We start from the raw sequence: 15,741 nt of genomic DNA, 5'->3' as shown, positions 1-15,741 counted from the left end.
CCCGGCTATGTTCAACAAACAATGCACATATATTCTCATATCTCTTTATCCCTTTACCCTTATTAGAATTAAGTCTTCTGGTTGATATTGCATTTCCCCCCCATTTTTCCTACCCAAAGGTAACATTCTACATTCAGGACCACAGCAGTTGATCTGGTCCTCCTCTTGCTTGTCACCTTGTTTACTTCCCTTCACTTTGGGCTGTCTCTCTATGGCTCCTGCGTTGTCTCAGTGAGGCTGACAATAACTGGAAGCAACATCAGTCTCTCGGAAAAAAATGACTTAAGCAACAATTCCCACCCATGTAGAAAACACAAGTGTAATGACTGACTCTTGTTCTTATTATTGCCTTTGGGTCAGACCTGACTTGGGAAGGATGGTAGAAGGATGTATTGTGTGTTCTTTTTGATTGTACCGCTGCTGACAAATTGATTTCACTGCACTTTATTGTGTATGTGATGAATAAATCTGATTGATTAATTGATTGATTGATTGCAGCAATTTGAAGCAAAATAAATTAGTGTGGCATGGGCATTTAGTCGTCTTCTTGCGTATGGAGTGCACAGCCTAAAGTTGTAAGACAACTTGTCCTGTTTGATCTTCTGTTTGTGCACGCCAGGTTGATTGCATTAATCGAAACAGGATGGACCACGTGAAGGTTGCAATCTCCCACGCATTGCCTGCCTTTTACTGACTAAAAGTCCATTCAAATTATTTGCTGCACTATTGGTTAAAAGACAACTTGCACAAAGTTGAAAGAATTTGGATGGACTTTTTCATCCAAATGCAACAATCTAAGCAACAGTCTAATAATCTTTGACAGAGCCACGGGCACAACATCCACATTACATTGTCCCTTGGCAAGTGTTTCCACCAGGGAACAAAAACATTTCAACAGGACATGCTTGCTGAGGGGTTGGTGATTGGGATGATTAAGGCAAAGATAGATAGATTCTGATGAGTATAGGTATCAGAGGTTATGGTGAGAAGGCAGGATAATGGGGTTAGGAGATAGATAGATAGAGAGAGAGAGAGAGAGAGAGATGTGTATCAGTCATGATTGAATGGAGGAATAGACTTGATGGGCCGAATGGTCTAATTCTACTCGTATCCCTTATGACGATAATCCAGAGACCAGTTCATGTCCCCCTAAGTTTGAAGCATCAGTTCAATTAAAAAAATTCTGGAATTAAAAAACTAGCATCAATAAAGTAACTACTAGTATTGTCTACATTTATTCACGACACTGGCGCAGGTTGTAGAGCTGTTGTCTCACAGCCCAGAGACCCAAGTTCGATCCTGACCTCGGGTGCTATGTGGAGTTTGCATGTCCCCTGTTGGTTTTTCTCCCACATCCCAAAGAAGTGCGGGTTTGTAGGTCAATTGGCTTCTGTAAACTCTTCCCCCCCCCCCCCCCCAGCTCGAAGGAATTAGATGAGACGATGGGTTAACATAGAACCAGTGTGAACGGGTGATCGATGGTCGGCATGGGATCGGTGGGCCGAAGGGCCTGTTTCCACGCAGTATCTTTCAATCAATCCATGAACACACACGTCCTTTGGGTAAAAAGTCCACCATCCTTCCCAAGTCTGGTCTGACCCAATGTTCCCGACGTTTGACACCTGACCCAATGTTCCCGACGTTTGAAGAGACCTAGCAAGACCTAGCTGGTCAGTACATTTTACCCTTGAGTGTGAGAATTAAGTGCTCCCCATCACCCCAACAACAAACGTGATTGTCCCAATATAAAAAAAGCCAAGAGAGGTGAAGTCGAATGAAGCGCGGCCGCCAGTAGGAGAGAGGGGGAGAGGGAGAGAGGGGGAGAGAGGGGGAGAGAGAGGGAGAGAGAGGGAGAGAGAAGGAGAGAGAAGGAGAGAAGGAGAGGGGGGGAGAGAGGGAGGGAGACAGAGGGAGAGAGACAGAGGGAGAGAGGGGAGGAGAGGGAGAGAGGGAGAGAGGGGAGGAGAGGGGGAGAGAGGGAGAGAGAGAGAGGGAGGGGAGGAGAGGGGAAGAAAGGGGAGGAGAGGGGGAGAGAGGGGAGGTGAGAGGGAGAGAGAGAGGAGGTGAGAGGGAGAGAGAGAGGAGGAGAGAGGTGGAGAGAGAGGGAGAGAGAGGGAGAGAGAAGGAGAGAGAAGGAGAGAAGGAGAGGAGGTCTCAATGTTGTACGTCAATGTGACTGCGAACGATGATAATATGGGTCAGTGTCGGGGGGGCGGGCCGTGCGAAAGGTTTTAAATAATCGAGGAAAAAGCGAGAGGAAGCTTTTTTCATTGTGGAATTGACTGGTGCCCGGGTCCCGCTCGGCTGTGTCTCCGCCTCCCCGCTCCTGTAACTTGCTGCAATCCTCTGCTCACTGGCACCGAGCGAGTGCTGTACTCGGCACAGACACACACAGCCCTTCACATCGCACCAGCCCATTCAGGGTAAAAATAGCCCCAGATCATAGCAACGCGGGCTGGGTGTGAGAGAGTGCAGGAACCTGTCAGCATTCAGCCTCTCGCCGACGGCTCGTCAGTGGTGACCGCTCCTCCAGCCCGCAGCGCCGGTCCCTCGCTGGGGCAGCCGCCTCGCAGAGAAACAGACCCCAGACCCCAGCCCCGGCGACTCAGCACGATGCCGGCTCCCCTGATGCTCCTGAGCACCGTGGCTCTCCTGACCGCCGCCACCACCACCGCCGCCGCCCCGCTCAACCCGTGCTCCGGCCGGCCCTGCCTCAACAACGGCACTTGTCTAACTTTCCAAGGGCAGGCGGCGTCCTACAACTGCACTTGCCGGCCCGGGTTCACCGGTCAGCGCTGCCAGGTAAGGGCGAGGGGCTGATCTATCCCCGGGGGTTCAAGGCGGTGTCAGCAGGTGGTGGGTGTGTGGGGTCCGGAGTGGGGAGGTGGGAGGGGAGAGAGGGTGGTGGGGATGGCGGGGCGGGAGGGGACACATCAAAACTACCACCTTGCCCGCTTCCGTGTGTGTGTGTGTGTGGAGATGTGGCGCCAATGCTGCCCGCCATTCTCCGGATGAGTTCCGTGTGGGACTTTGGTGCTGAACAAGGTGAGTCAATGACGGGGTTGTTGTCTGGCTCCCGGCGCCGCGGACACTTTGTACATCTCAGGGCGAGGAGCGCTCGCCTTCCTTGCACCCTAGTGACAACATCGCGAGGGATTTGTCCAAGCCCTGGACATTGTTTCATTTGTCGGCGCAAATCTTCATCCATCCTGCTAACTTGTCCATGGCCACACACACACACACACACACATGCACTCACACACACAGACACACAGACACACATGCACAGACACAGACACATGCACACACACAGACACACACACACACAGACACACACACACACACACAGACAGACAGACAGACAGACACACACACACACCGACAGACACACACACACACACACACACACACACTGAATGACATGAAGTATCTCTGGACAATTCTGTACACTTTCTCTACAGATCACACCAATGATACAATGGTCTGTGGACGGTAGATCTAACCCTGTCGCTAAGGGGAATGGCCGCAGGCAATGGGGCCACCGTTAGGCAACGGTGCGCAAGGGAGAGTTGAGCCGATGGGGTTCTTTCCGCGCTGATTAGGTCAATTACTAACCGAAAACTCGGGGTTTCACCCCATCTCCTACCTGCAGCTATCCGTGGTGCTTAGAGACCCAGCACCGGTCGAATTCCTCAGTTTTGCTTACCTCTAAATCGAACATATTGCTCCACACATATCTTCTCCTGATATTCTCAGCGAACTTCCTTTCTTATTATACATCCTTATCCTTCACCCTGGCTCTCACACAATCCCACCCACTCTCCTAACCCCACATTTCCCTTCACATCCTCCCTCACCACTTCTCCCCATATCCCATTTCCTGTCTATATGCACGTTTTCTCTTTTTCACTTCTTCCCTCCCTCCTCCCCTCCATTGCTATGTTCTCCCGCCTTTCTCCAATCCCTATCCCTCCCTTCTTGTTCCTCCTCTCCCTTCCATCCTTTCTCCCCACTCCTTCAGCCTCCTGTTCCACCCTAGCCCCTTGCCATTCCCATGTTCTCCCCCACTGTCACCTCCCAGTCTCTCCCATCTTTTCTACCCCTCTGCTCCTTTCCATTACTCCTTCCTCCCTAAACCTGTTTTTTCACTACTTTCCCCTTCTTCCATCCTCTCCTACTTATTTTTCCTTCATCCATTCTTCCTTCCTCTTCCTCTCACCTCCTTCCTATCCCTTTCCACTCCCTCCTTTCCTTTATCTGCTCCTCCCTTTCACCCTCTCCCTTTGTTTTCTTCCCTCTAAATCTTTTTCCCTGTCCTTCCTCGACCCATACACCTCCTCCCCCTCCCTTTGTCATCTCCCTCCCTTCATCTCCTCTCCTTCATGCTCTCCCCTCTACCCATCTCCATCAACATTACCATTCCCTCATCCTTTCTCCTTCCTCTTTCCCTTTATCACCTTCTCTATCACCCTCCCTCCTCCTAATCTCTACCATCTTCATGGCCAACTCCTCTGAAAGAATAAAGTTCATTCCAGGAGGCGGCAGAAATGCAAGCCTTTAACTGCTGGGGAAGGTTGACGAGTGGTAGTGATCATGCTCTTCTGCGAATAGACTGAATATTCTCATTGTTGATCAAGATTAGAATCAGCATACACCTTGGCATACTAATACTCAATAAAACAATAGTAAAAAAATCCACACAATTGGTACTCTTGTGTTAAGTTAATGTTAAACAATTTATTGGTTTTTCAGAGAAATGAAATTGTGATTAAGCAGCCACTGCTGCAAAGTGTCTCCTGTTTAAATCTCCCAACTTTTTTTGCATTTGTCAACAACCGTTAATCATAACTGGTCTGTTCTGATGAGTTTTAAATTATTAACTTGCTAGATAACTAATATTTGGGGGATACTTTGCAAGATCATTTCATTGTGGATACAGGTTTTTAATGACATCTTATACATTTGATAAAGTTTATTTTATATTTTCTTTTTTTCTTCCATTTCTCCCTGTCGAAGTGGGGCTTTGACAATGGAAACAGTAGCTGGCGAAAGAGCTTTGTGATGATTTACTACATTGAACGCAAGTTGTTAATTATTGATGATAGCTGCTCTGGTCCTCCGCCATTGCTTACGTACAAATATGTATCGTAAAATGATTAATAACAAAAACCCTGTGCCTTTCTGGACCCTGCCCAAGGAAGGTCTGTTACATTAGCCATGGCCAGTGGTCTTTATGCCTTCTGTCGGTAAGCTCAGTGACCCATGATGCGATTCATTATTAAGCAGAAAGCTTTAGTCGGGAGAGATGTCTGTGTTGCAGTTTTGAAAGTGCAAAGGTGATGAATATTCATGCTGTAATATTACCCAATGTCACCTAAACCTCCCAACACCCAAGAAGATATTTCCACTGTGCATGCAATCTACTGTCAGCCTATCCATAAGTGAGACTTTATTTTACCATACATGTTGTAATTTCTCACCCCATCACTCCGCCCCACCCACTCAGAATGTTTTTCCACTGGGCATTTTGTCTGCAAGCCATTTTTTTCCAATAAATCCCATTCTCTTTAATTGGCTCCTTGGAATATGTGAGTCCAATGAATAATCCTCAGTATTACGGAATGGGCCAAGAGATGTACCAAATAAGAGATATACCTAAATAAGAGAAAAAACACTTATGTCAGGCTGTTGTTTATAGACAACAGCTCGGCGTTTAAAACCACCATCCCTTCCAAGCTGGTTACCCAAGCTCACGGAACTGGGTCTCTGCGCATCCCTCTGCAATTGGATCTTCGACTTCCTCATCCACAGACCACAGTCTGTTCGAATTGGCAGAAACACTTCAGTGATAATCAGCATGGGAGCACCTCAAGGCTGCATGCTAAGCCCCCTGCTCTACTCACTCTATACCCATGACTGTGTAGCTGGACATAGTGCGAACTCCATCATCAAGTTCGCCGACGACACCAACTGTTGGACGAATCACAGATGGGGACGAGTCAGAGTATAGAAGTTAGGTTGACCGACTGACCAAATGGTGCCAGCACAACAACCTGGCTCTCAACATCAGTAAGACAAAGGAACTGATTGTGGACTTTGATAGGAGAAGGATGAGGACCCATAATCCTGTTCACATCAATGGGACGATGGTGGAGAGGGTCAAAGACTTCAAATTCCTGGACGTGCATATTTCCGATGATCTTTCCTGGACCCAGCACACCGATGCAATTATAAAGAAGGCACATCAGGGACTCTACCTCCTGAGAAGATTACGGAGATTCAGCATGTCGAAGAGGATTCTCCTAAACTTCTACAGGTGCACGGTAGAGAGCATTCTGACTGGTTGCTTCATGGCCCGGTTCGGCAACTTGAACGTCCAGGAGCAAAAAAGACTACAAAAAGTTGTGACCACTGCCCAGTCCATCACCGGCTTTGACCTCCCCACCATCGAAGGGATCTACTGTAGTTGCTGCCTCAAAAAGGCAGCTAAAATCATCAAAGATCGCACCATCCTGGCCACACACTCATTTCACCATTACCATCAGGATTCAGGAAAAAGGTACAGGAGCCTGAAAACTGTAACATCCAGGTTCAGGAACAGCTTCTTCCATACAGCCATAAGGCTATCAAACACAACAACGAATAAGCTCTGAGCTCTGAACTGCAAAATACTATATTATTATTGCACTATATTTGTTATTTATTGAACTTTTTCTTTTTTTTCTCTTCCCTCGTTATGTACCACGTTTACATATTCACATATTCTGTTGTGCTGCAGCAAGTAAGAATTTCATTGTCCCATCCGGGACAATTAAACACTCTTGACTCTTGAATTTGAATAGTACATTTTATTACTAACAATTGGGGTTTGGTAAAAAATGTTCAACAATTTCACAGGCTTTTTTGGGGGCCAACAATAATTGATATTTTTTTGTAAAAATGTAGATTATTACATCTTCATCTCTCTTTTATGATGTCTAAATAGAGGAACAATTGTTTCCGAGTCAGAGATTGTTTTTTCTGCTAATCTATAGATCGCAACTGATAGGGCTTTTGCAGTGTAATCAAATCACAGTTTAATAATGCATCTTTAACTAATAATAATAATAATAATAATAATAATATATATTTTATTGTCATTGCACGTCAGTGCAACGAGATTTAGTATGCAGCTCCACTGATGTACAAGAAAGGTAAATAAATACAATACATAAATAAGCAAGCTGAATTGATTGGCGTGACCATCTGAGGGAGACTGTCCAAAGGGAGTGGGTGGGGGGGGGCACTCATTAGGGCCGGTTCAGAGCCGCAATTGCTCTTGGGATAAAACTGTTCCTGAGTCTGGAGGTTCGGGCGTAGAAGGCCTTGTAACGTCTGCCGGAGGGAAGTAGTTGAAACAGACCGTGGCAGGGGTGTGATGAGTCCTTATGGATGCTGAGGGCCTTCCTGAGGCACCGCGTGTGGTAGATGCCCTCCAAGGCTGGTAGCTCTGTCCCGATGATCCGCTGCGCTCTGTTGACGACGCGCTGAAGAGCTCTCCTCTCCGCCTAATGCAACTTTTCAAACAAAAAGGTGTTTAGGGAATGAAGAAATGAATTACATGTGGCACTTTTACGTTGCTCTATGTTACCTGGTTCCTTCAAAGCCAGTGGTTTGGAGAAATTAGCACGGGTCTTGGCCTCCAGGGCCTGTCTGCTCTGGGTCATAACATATGCCATTGACATGCAATGTAATGTATAGCATGTTAGACTCTTCTCTTGCAGAGGTGTTATCCTCTGGCATAGAGCCATAAAGACCTCATATTTTATGCCATGTCGCTGATTGCATTTGGTTGCTACACTGAAGTGCAGCGTAGATTTGCCATTCGCTAAGTGCAGTTCAGTTCTATTTTAGTTACTGAGAGAGAGGGATTAAAAATTCTTTTTGGATTCTCTCTAACTGGCACATATGACACTGTATAATTCGCAATGAGGTTACAGAATGGGCCAAGTGATATACTAAATGGCAAAATACAGATTCCCTTTAACGCCATCTTGAAGAGTAAAGAAAGGCGTTGGAAATGAGAGCTAAAGTTTAAAAAGCTAAAATAATGATGTAATGAATAAATCCAAGAGCAGATTAACTTGGTGGCATGGATCGTAACCAAATTAAATGTGTATTCTATGCAATATATTGAAGATAGAATATGCAGTACCATGGAGACAAAAAGATGATAAAATATTCACAATGGCCGATTTATAGTAATGACAGTTCATCAGAACCCCAGTGTTTAAAAAAAATTGAAACGGGTTCAAAATCTTAATGTGGATTGAAGGAATCAATGAAGGTTAATGGCATTTTGGATGGGTTGACCTGGGTCCTTCTGTCTGGTTCTTCATCGTGTCGTATCCTTTTAGGTTATATGCATCGTGGTTGGGTCAGGAAGCACAGTTTAGGAGCAAAGTTGGGACTGCCATTCTGTAATTGCCTCATCCTCTCAAAGAAGGAAATATTATGCATTATTGGAAAATATCGAGAAAAGAGCAGCCCCACTGTGTTTGTCCTCAGGCAGACACATGTCAGATATAGGAAGGCCATAGGAATGTCCAAAGGGATTGTAGGCAAGTTCCTTCCAGGGAGTTAGAATGAAGGAAAATTTTGAAATCACTTCACACAGAATGAAGACTTTCATCTAATCTCTAACAATAAAGGTTAAACCATTCCAACCGGAACAGTTTGAATAATTGAAAACTGCATTTATTTCCTCAGCCCAAAATCGTCTGTGGCTTCATTTGTTATGCTGAATGTCAACAGTTGTGTAGCATTCAATTTTTTAAACACTGGGTTCTGATGAACTGTCCTTATTATAAATCAGCCATTGTGAATATTTTATCATCTTTTTGTCTCCATGGCACTGCATATTCTATCTTCAATAAATTGCATAGAATACACATGTAGTTTGGTTATGATACATGCCACCGTTAATCTGCTCTTGGACTTATTAATTACATAATTATTAATAACTTCAATATAAGTTGTCATACATAAAAATGAAATCACATTTAAATGTTATGTTCAATGACATTTGGGACCAATTAATTTGCCTTCTGCTTTCCACAAGTGATTCTTATAGATGTACAATTTGTTATTGAAGGCATGTGTTATACTCAGTTTTTAGCTGTTGAAAATTGATTGAATATTGAAAATTGAATATTTTTGTTCCACCGGAACTCTTTTTATTACATGATCACTTATTAATTTTATGTTGATATATTTCAAGAGTTATGATGGATATGAAACAATTTCTATTAAAAATGTATGTGATTAAAAAAATCTGAACTCCTTAAAGATGTAGCCTTACTTTCAGTGACCATGCCGCTACTGGTGGCAAAGCAAGTGATAAGCCTTCTCTTGTCTTAAACTGTCTTACGCACTTTCTGTGCTCAGGAGAGGTCATGATCACAAAGAAAAAACAAACATGGTCAACAGATAGAAGACAAACTGCAGTATACATTCTACATTAATGCCTCTCATGATTAATGATTGTTATAACTTTGACTAGTTACCATCTATCTGCAGGATGGAAAAGAATATGGGGAAATGGGGCATGGACCTCAATCAACCTCTGCAAGTAAAACATCTGCAGGGCATTGATCACATATCAAGATGTGGATGTTATCTCTGTATTTTTATATACGATATGATAGAACTTTATTCATCCCCGGGGGGAAATTGGTCTGCCATAACACACAAAAACTTGAAATTAAAATTAAATTAAAAGTGAAAAAAGGGAAAAGACAAGCGACTGTCGGTTGGCTGCTGGGTGCACAGCAACTTAACTGGAACAAACGAGCGCAGGCTTATATCCCCTGGGCAGAGGATTCTAAAACTAGAGTGCCCCTCCCATCCCCCACACCAGGTCCCCCTATGTTCTCCCACTGTCCCTCACAGCGGTTCCCCCACGCCAGCTCTTCCATTGTTCTTCACAGCATATAAATATACAACTTTAGTTCTGCATTTATAACCTATTCAAAATGATAGTCTGGTCAACAAATTATTTTGGACTGTCCATCACAAAGCATTATTTACTGGTATGTAGGTTATAGCAGGTACATATTTTATCAGCCTTGCACAGTATATTCATGCAGAAGCTGAGACTGAAGCATAAATGAGTGTATGCCTGAATGCTATCCTTTGAAATAGATATGTACTGAATACTGGGATTTTAGTTCAATTATTAGACAATGACTAAATTATTGGACTAGTGCCCTGAATCCCAGTCCGCAGATGCAGAGACATGGCAAGATTTTGAATCCCCAATAGGGAAGCAAAGCAAATTAATTTCAAGCAATTAAATAAATCTGTAATAAAAGGATAGAGTCAAGAAGATGATCAGATTGTCATAAACACCCAGGTGATTCTCTGCTTCATTAATGTTATTTCTGCATTCCTTACAGAATCTGGTCTATAAGTAAATACAGATTTACCAATGTCACTGAATCTTAATTGCCCTCAGGAAGCAATTCAGTCTTAGAGTAATAAAGTACAGCAATAGGACCTGTGGCCCAACATGTCCATGCTGACCAAGATGCCCATCTAAACTAGTTATATTTGCCTGTGTTTGGTACATATCCCTCTAAACATTTCCTATCCATGGACATATCCAAATATCTTTTAAATGTTATAAAATGCTTTTTAACTCATGCCCTCGAGTGCTGGCAACATCCTTGTAAATCTTCTCTGCATTTTCCCCAGCTAAATGGCATCTTTCCTATAGCATGGCACACACAATACTCCAAATGCGGTCTCATCAATGTCTTGTACAATTGTAATATAATGTCCTAACTTCTCTACTCAGTTTCCTGACTAATGAAGGCCAGTGTGTCAAAAGCCTACTTCACCATCCCATCTACTTGCGATGCAACTTTCAGGAAGATGTGTACTTGTATTCCTAGTGTGCTACAACACTCCCCAGGACCCTGCTGTTCACTGTGAAGGTCCTAGCCTAGGTTGTCTTTCCAAAATCCAAGACCTCACACTTACCTGACTTTTACTTCGGAGTCACGTGAGTGACTACATGAAGAACCCGCCAGTACGCATGTGTGCCATTATCGCTACACGCATTGTGAACAAGTCATTACGAGGGGAGGACGTTCCTCCCAAACGGCAGGGTTGAACCTGCAACAAGTAAGGTAGGAGAACTTAGTTTCTTGACTTACCTTTTTTACAGGCAGGCTGATGAAAACTGGCTGGGGAGAGTCTGCAGAACTGCAGGCAGCCAGCAACAGCCGGGGGCACCACTATCTCCCTTAAACGGGAGCCGGAGCCGACCTCAGCTCCAGCAGGATGCCGACAGCGGTGGAGCATTCTGGAGCCGTCATTCCGACGGCTCCGACAACAGCCCCACGGACCTATACTACATGGGTCCGAGGGGCTGGAAGGTGCTGGGTTTTTTCCACAGCACTAAAAATAACGGCAAGCGGTCAGTGCCCGAGAGCACCGAGTACGCGTTGGAGCCGCTGGGCCTGGGTCGCGAGCGGCCAGTTCCCCGAGAGGACTGGACCGCGTTGGAGCACCCCAGGCCCAAGTGGAGAAGGAGCGGCACAGTGTGGGAAGCACTGCACCGCGTTGTTTAAACTGCCAGACCTGTGGCTGCGAGCGGCCAGCTCCCCGAAAGGACTGGACCGCGTTGGAGCACTGCAGGCACAAGGAGAAGGAGCGGCACAGTGCGGGAAGCACTGCACCGCGTTAAAACTGCCATACCTGCGGTTTGCGAGCGGCCAGCTCCCCGAGGGACTGAACCGCGTTGGAGCACCGCAGGCTAACGGCAGTACGGGCGGCTCAGTGCTGTGAGCACTGCACCGCGCTTTGGAGCACCACAGGCCAACGGGGATACAGGCGGCACAGTGACCGTGTACATTGCACCGCATTGGCACTGCGGGGCCTGCACCTGCGAGAACATACCGTTTTGCAGCGATGCATGTCCAAGAAGAAATCCTCCAGTGGGTAAGTCCCATAGCAGCACCTTATACAGGGCTGTATTTCACTTCTACTATTACAGGGAAGTGTTTGAGGAAAAGACAGACTCAGGGAGAAGGAAGCAGCACCTTTTCTATAGGGCTATAATCATGCTTCTCTCTCCCCAGTAGACTCTTCTGTCAGAAGAGTGCTGGGGTCAAGTCTAGGGCAAACCCTGGACAGGTAAACAGATGTAAGAGCTGTAACAATGAGGTGATGCCTTTTCTAAGTCACAAAGTACATAGAGTGCATTATTGGTCCTTTCCTGATAGATTAGTATACAAACTTAAAGCACACGGCATTGGGGGTTCAGTATTGATGTGGATAGAGAACTGGCTGGCAAACAGGAAGCAAAGAGTAGGAGTAAACGGGTCCTTTTCACAATGGCAGGCAGTGACTAGTGGGGTACCGCAAGGCTCAGTGCTGGGACCCCAGCTATTTACAATATATATTAATAATCTGGATGAGGGAATTGAAGGCAATATCTCCAAGTTTGCGGATGACACTAAGCTGGGGGGCAGTGTTAGCTGTGAGGAGGATGCTAGGAGACTGCAAGGTGACTTGGATAGGCTGGGTGAGTGGGCAAATGTTTGGCAGATGCAGTATAATGTGGATAAATGTGAGGTTATCCATTTTGGTGGCAAAAACAGGAAAGCAGACTATTATCTAAATGGTGGCCGACTAGGAAAAGGGGAGATGCAGCGAGACCTGGGTGTCATGGTACACCAGTCATTGAAAGTGGGCATGCAGGTGCAGCAGGCAGTGAAGAAAGCGAATGGTATGTTAGCTTTCATAGCAAAAGGATTTGAGTATAGGAGCAGGGAGGTTCTACTGCAGTTGTACAGGGTCTTGGTGAGACCACACCTGGAGTATTGCGTACAGTTTTGGTCTCCAAAAATCTGAGGAAGGACATTATTGCCATAGAGGGAGTGCAGAGAAGGTTCACCAGACTGATTCCTGGGATGTCAGGACTGTCTTATGAAGAAAGACTGGATAGACTTGGTTTATACTCTGTAGAATTTAGGAGATTGAGAGGGGATCTTATAGAAATTTACAAAATTCTTAAGGGGTTGGACAGGCTAGATGCAGGAAGATTGCTCCCGATGTTGGGGAAGTCCAGGACAAGGGGTCACAGCTTAAGGATAAGGGGGAAATCCTTTAAAACCGAGATGAGAAGAACTTTTTTCACACAGAGAGTGGTGAATCTCTGGAACTCTCTGCCACAGAGGGTAGTTGAGGCCAGTTCATTGGCTATATTTAAGAGGGAGTTAGATGTGGCCCTTGTGGCTAAGGGGATCAGAGGGTATGGAGAGAAGGCAGGTACGGGATACTGAGTTGGATGATCAGCCATGATCATATTGAATGGCGGTGCAGGCTCGAAGGGCCGAATGGCCTACTCCTGCACCTAATTTCTATGTTTCTATGTTTCTAAATACAGGAATACTTATGTTGTGACTGAAGGATTTAGCAGTCCAAACATTTACTGACAAATTCCATTCCCATCTGGGAAGTCACACGGGAATGTCTGTCTATGTTTCAGGGGGAACAACAGTACAGCTGTGAGTAAAGCTAACTGGGAAAGATCTACAAACCAGGTTAGAAGCCAGCATAGACCATATGTTTTCTATCTACTGCAGGGGCAAACATTAGCTGACACCATAACTGTCACTTGCCACCGGGGATTGTAAATCCCTGAATGTACTAAACTAATCAATTTATGCATCTGGTTACATCCAACCGGGATTGACGCGGGCCTGTGTAAACCCGAAACCTCCTAGCAAAATCTTTTTATTTGGGGGTGACCTATCTAGAAGGTCAAGGAGTTGGACAATGAAGCCAAACTGGAGCTCATCTAAACGTCCAAACATCATCCTCAAAGGTATCGCCCCTATGCTGGAAGATGTGTACACCCACAACACACGGCCTCGGGGATCCAGAAGAAAACAGTAAAACCAGAAGGAAGCAAGTAGGTTGGTGCGAGAAGACATCGAATAAATAACTTTTTGACACTCCTATCTTAAACAGTATCCGGGGATACACAATAGAATTTTACAACACATAATCTTCTAGTCCAGCTGATATATCGAGAGAGGAATTTGGAGGAGAACACCAAATGGATATTGGGCTATAGTATTTGCTGATGTTTCTACACGATATGGAACACCAGATGCCGATCTACTAGTATCCAGCATAATCACCAATTACCAAATATGTCATATGGGATACAGACACTGGACATCAGCAACAGATGGGGTTTTAGCTGCATTGCAAGGGAAGAATTATTATCTACGCATTCCCTTCCTAACAAAATAGGATATGGCGCTTGACGCATCAAACATAGATCAGATCTCGGCTTTTTGGCTAAGATCAAGTATAATATCTGTTCTTATCAGTTTAAATATCTGATATGTCCCTTATCTAGGGACCATATATTATAAAATAAAATTTAAAAAATTTAAAAAAAGTAAAAAATAAATAAAACGATATATTCGTTTTAAGAATAGAAACCTTTTCTATTGTTAAGTATATTCGTTTTAAGAACGAAAATGGCAAGCATTGATTCAAAGGATGCTTACAATTTCAGTACCCATAACAGGTGACCACGGACGTTATTTTATCTAATTGGATGGCTCAGCTCTAGCAGTATAGAGCACTACCTAATGTGTTTACATTAGCACCTAGGTTATTTACAAAATATGACAACCAGCCACACAATGGTAATGGCTTCTTTGGATGACATACTAATTGTGTGGAAACTTAGGACGGGCTGAACAAACGGTAACAGCCACTTAACAATTATTTGGAAACTAGGATCATTATCCATCCAATTAAATCAAAATTAAAGCCTTCAAACTAAAGGGATTATTTGGGGTTCACCATTAACTCAGTTCCTCATGTCAGTAACTTTGCCAACAGAGGTTACAACCTTAATAGAGGCATACAGCAAAATCATTGACATGAGGATAAACCATCCATCAGACTGGTAGCAAGAATATTGGCAACATATGGTTTCCAGCCACATAATTCAGACCCTTACATTATAAAGATTTACAGAGGGCCAAAATATGAGCTCTTAAAATTAATGGTGATCATTTCGATAGAATGATGAAGCCATACAGAAGCCATATTGGAACTAAATGGTGGAAAGATAACATTGGGCATTGCTCCAATCCTATCATTGTCAGCAACCAGTCTATGGTCCTACATATGGATACTATGCACTAGGATGGTGTGTTACCAATTCCATCTCCAGCTGTGGAGGAAGATGGAATACACAGCAAGCATCATTATTACTAACACTGGGCATAACTACCTGGAAATGTTGGGTGTTTTTTCATGGCCTAAAGTCATGTTGCTCTGGAATATATTAAACAGGTTATTAGATTATAAATTAACAACACTACTGTGGTAGCACATATCAACCACATGGGTGGAAGGGAATCTACATCATGTAACAATCTGGCCAACACAATTTGGCACCCTCATCAGGGGGGGGTACTAAGGGAAATACTACGAGACTCTGCGTCTGGTGTTTTAATAGTACCCGACTGACCTACCCAACCATGGTTCTAGGTGGTATTAGGGAATGAGATTAGAACCATGCAGCACCATCCAAAACAGACGGCCAGAGCAATGGACATGATCACAGCGGGCCACAGACAATCAACCTAAAGACAATGTCTAAAATACATAAACTAATGGGAGATGTGTTGCAACCATAATACATCATCCAGCCTGTTTGGA

At 44.6% G+C, this 15,741-nt stretch overlaps 1 protein-coding gene and 1 pseudogene across 1 annotated transcript in view; both read left to right on the top strand.

The window, feature by feature from the left end:
• The first annotated feature begins 2,238 nt into the window (after positions 1-2,238).
• The window catches only part of dner (delta/notch like EGF repeat containing), a 231,198-nt gene continuing 217,695 nt past the window's right edge, over positions 2,239-15,741 (top strand). The window contains exon 1 of the mRNA XM_033031924.1: positions 2,239-2,802. Coding sequence (XP_032887815.1) covers positions 2,614-2,802 — 189 coding nt within the window. The 5' untranslated portion in view covers positions 2,239-2,613. The remainder of the gene's footprint in view (positions 2,803-15,741) is intronic.
• LOC116980210 lies at positions 14,339-14,445 on the top strand (annotated as a pseudogene).

The sequence above is a fragment of the Amblyraja radiata genome, chromosome 13 (genome assembly GCF_010909765.2).
Source record: "Amblyraja radiata isolate CabotCenter1 chromosome 13, sAmbRad1.1.pri, whole genome shotgun sequence".
Taxonomy (NCBI): domain Eukaryota; kingdom Metazoa; phylum Chordata; class Chondrichthyes; order Rajiformes; family Rajidae; genus Amblyraja; species Amblyraja radiata.
The sequence above is the reverse complement of the archived record's forward strand: the minus strand, read 5'-3'. Positions and strand labels throughout refer to the sequence as shown.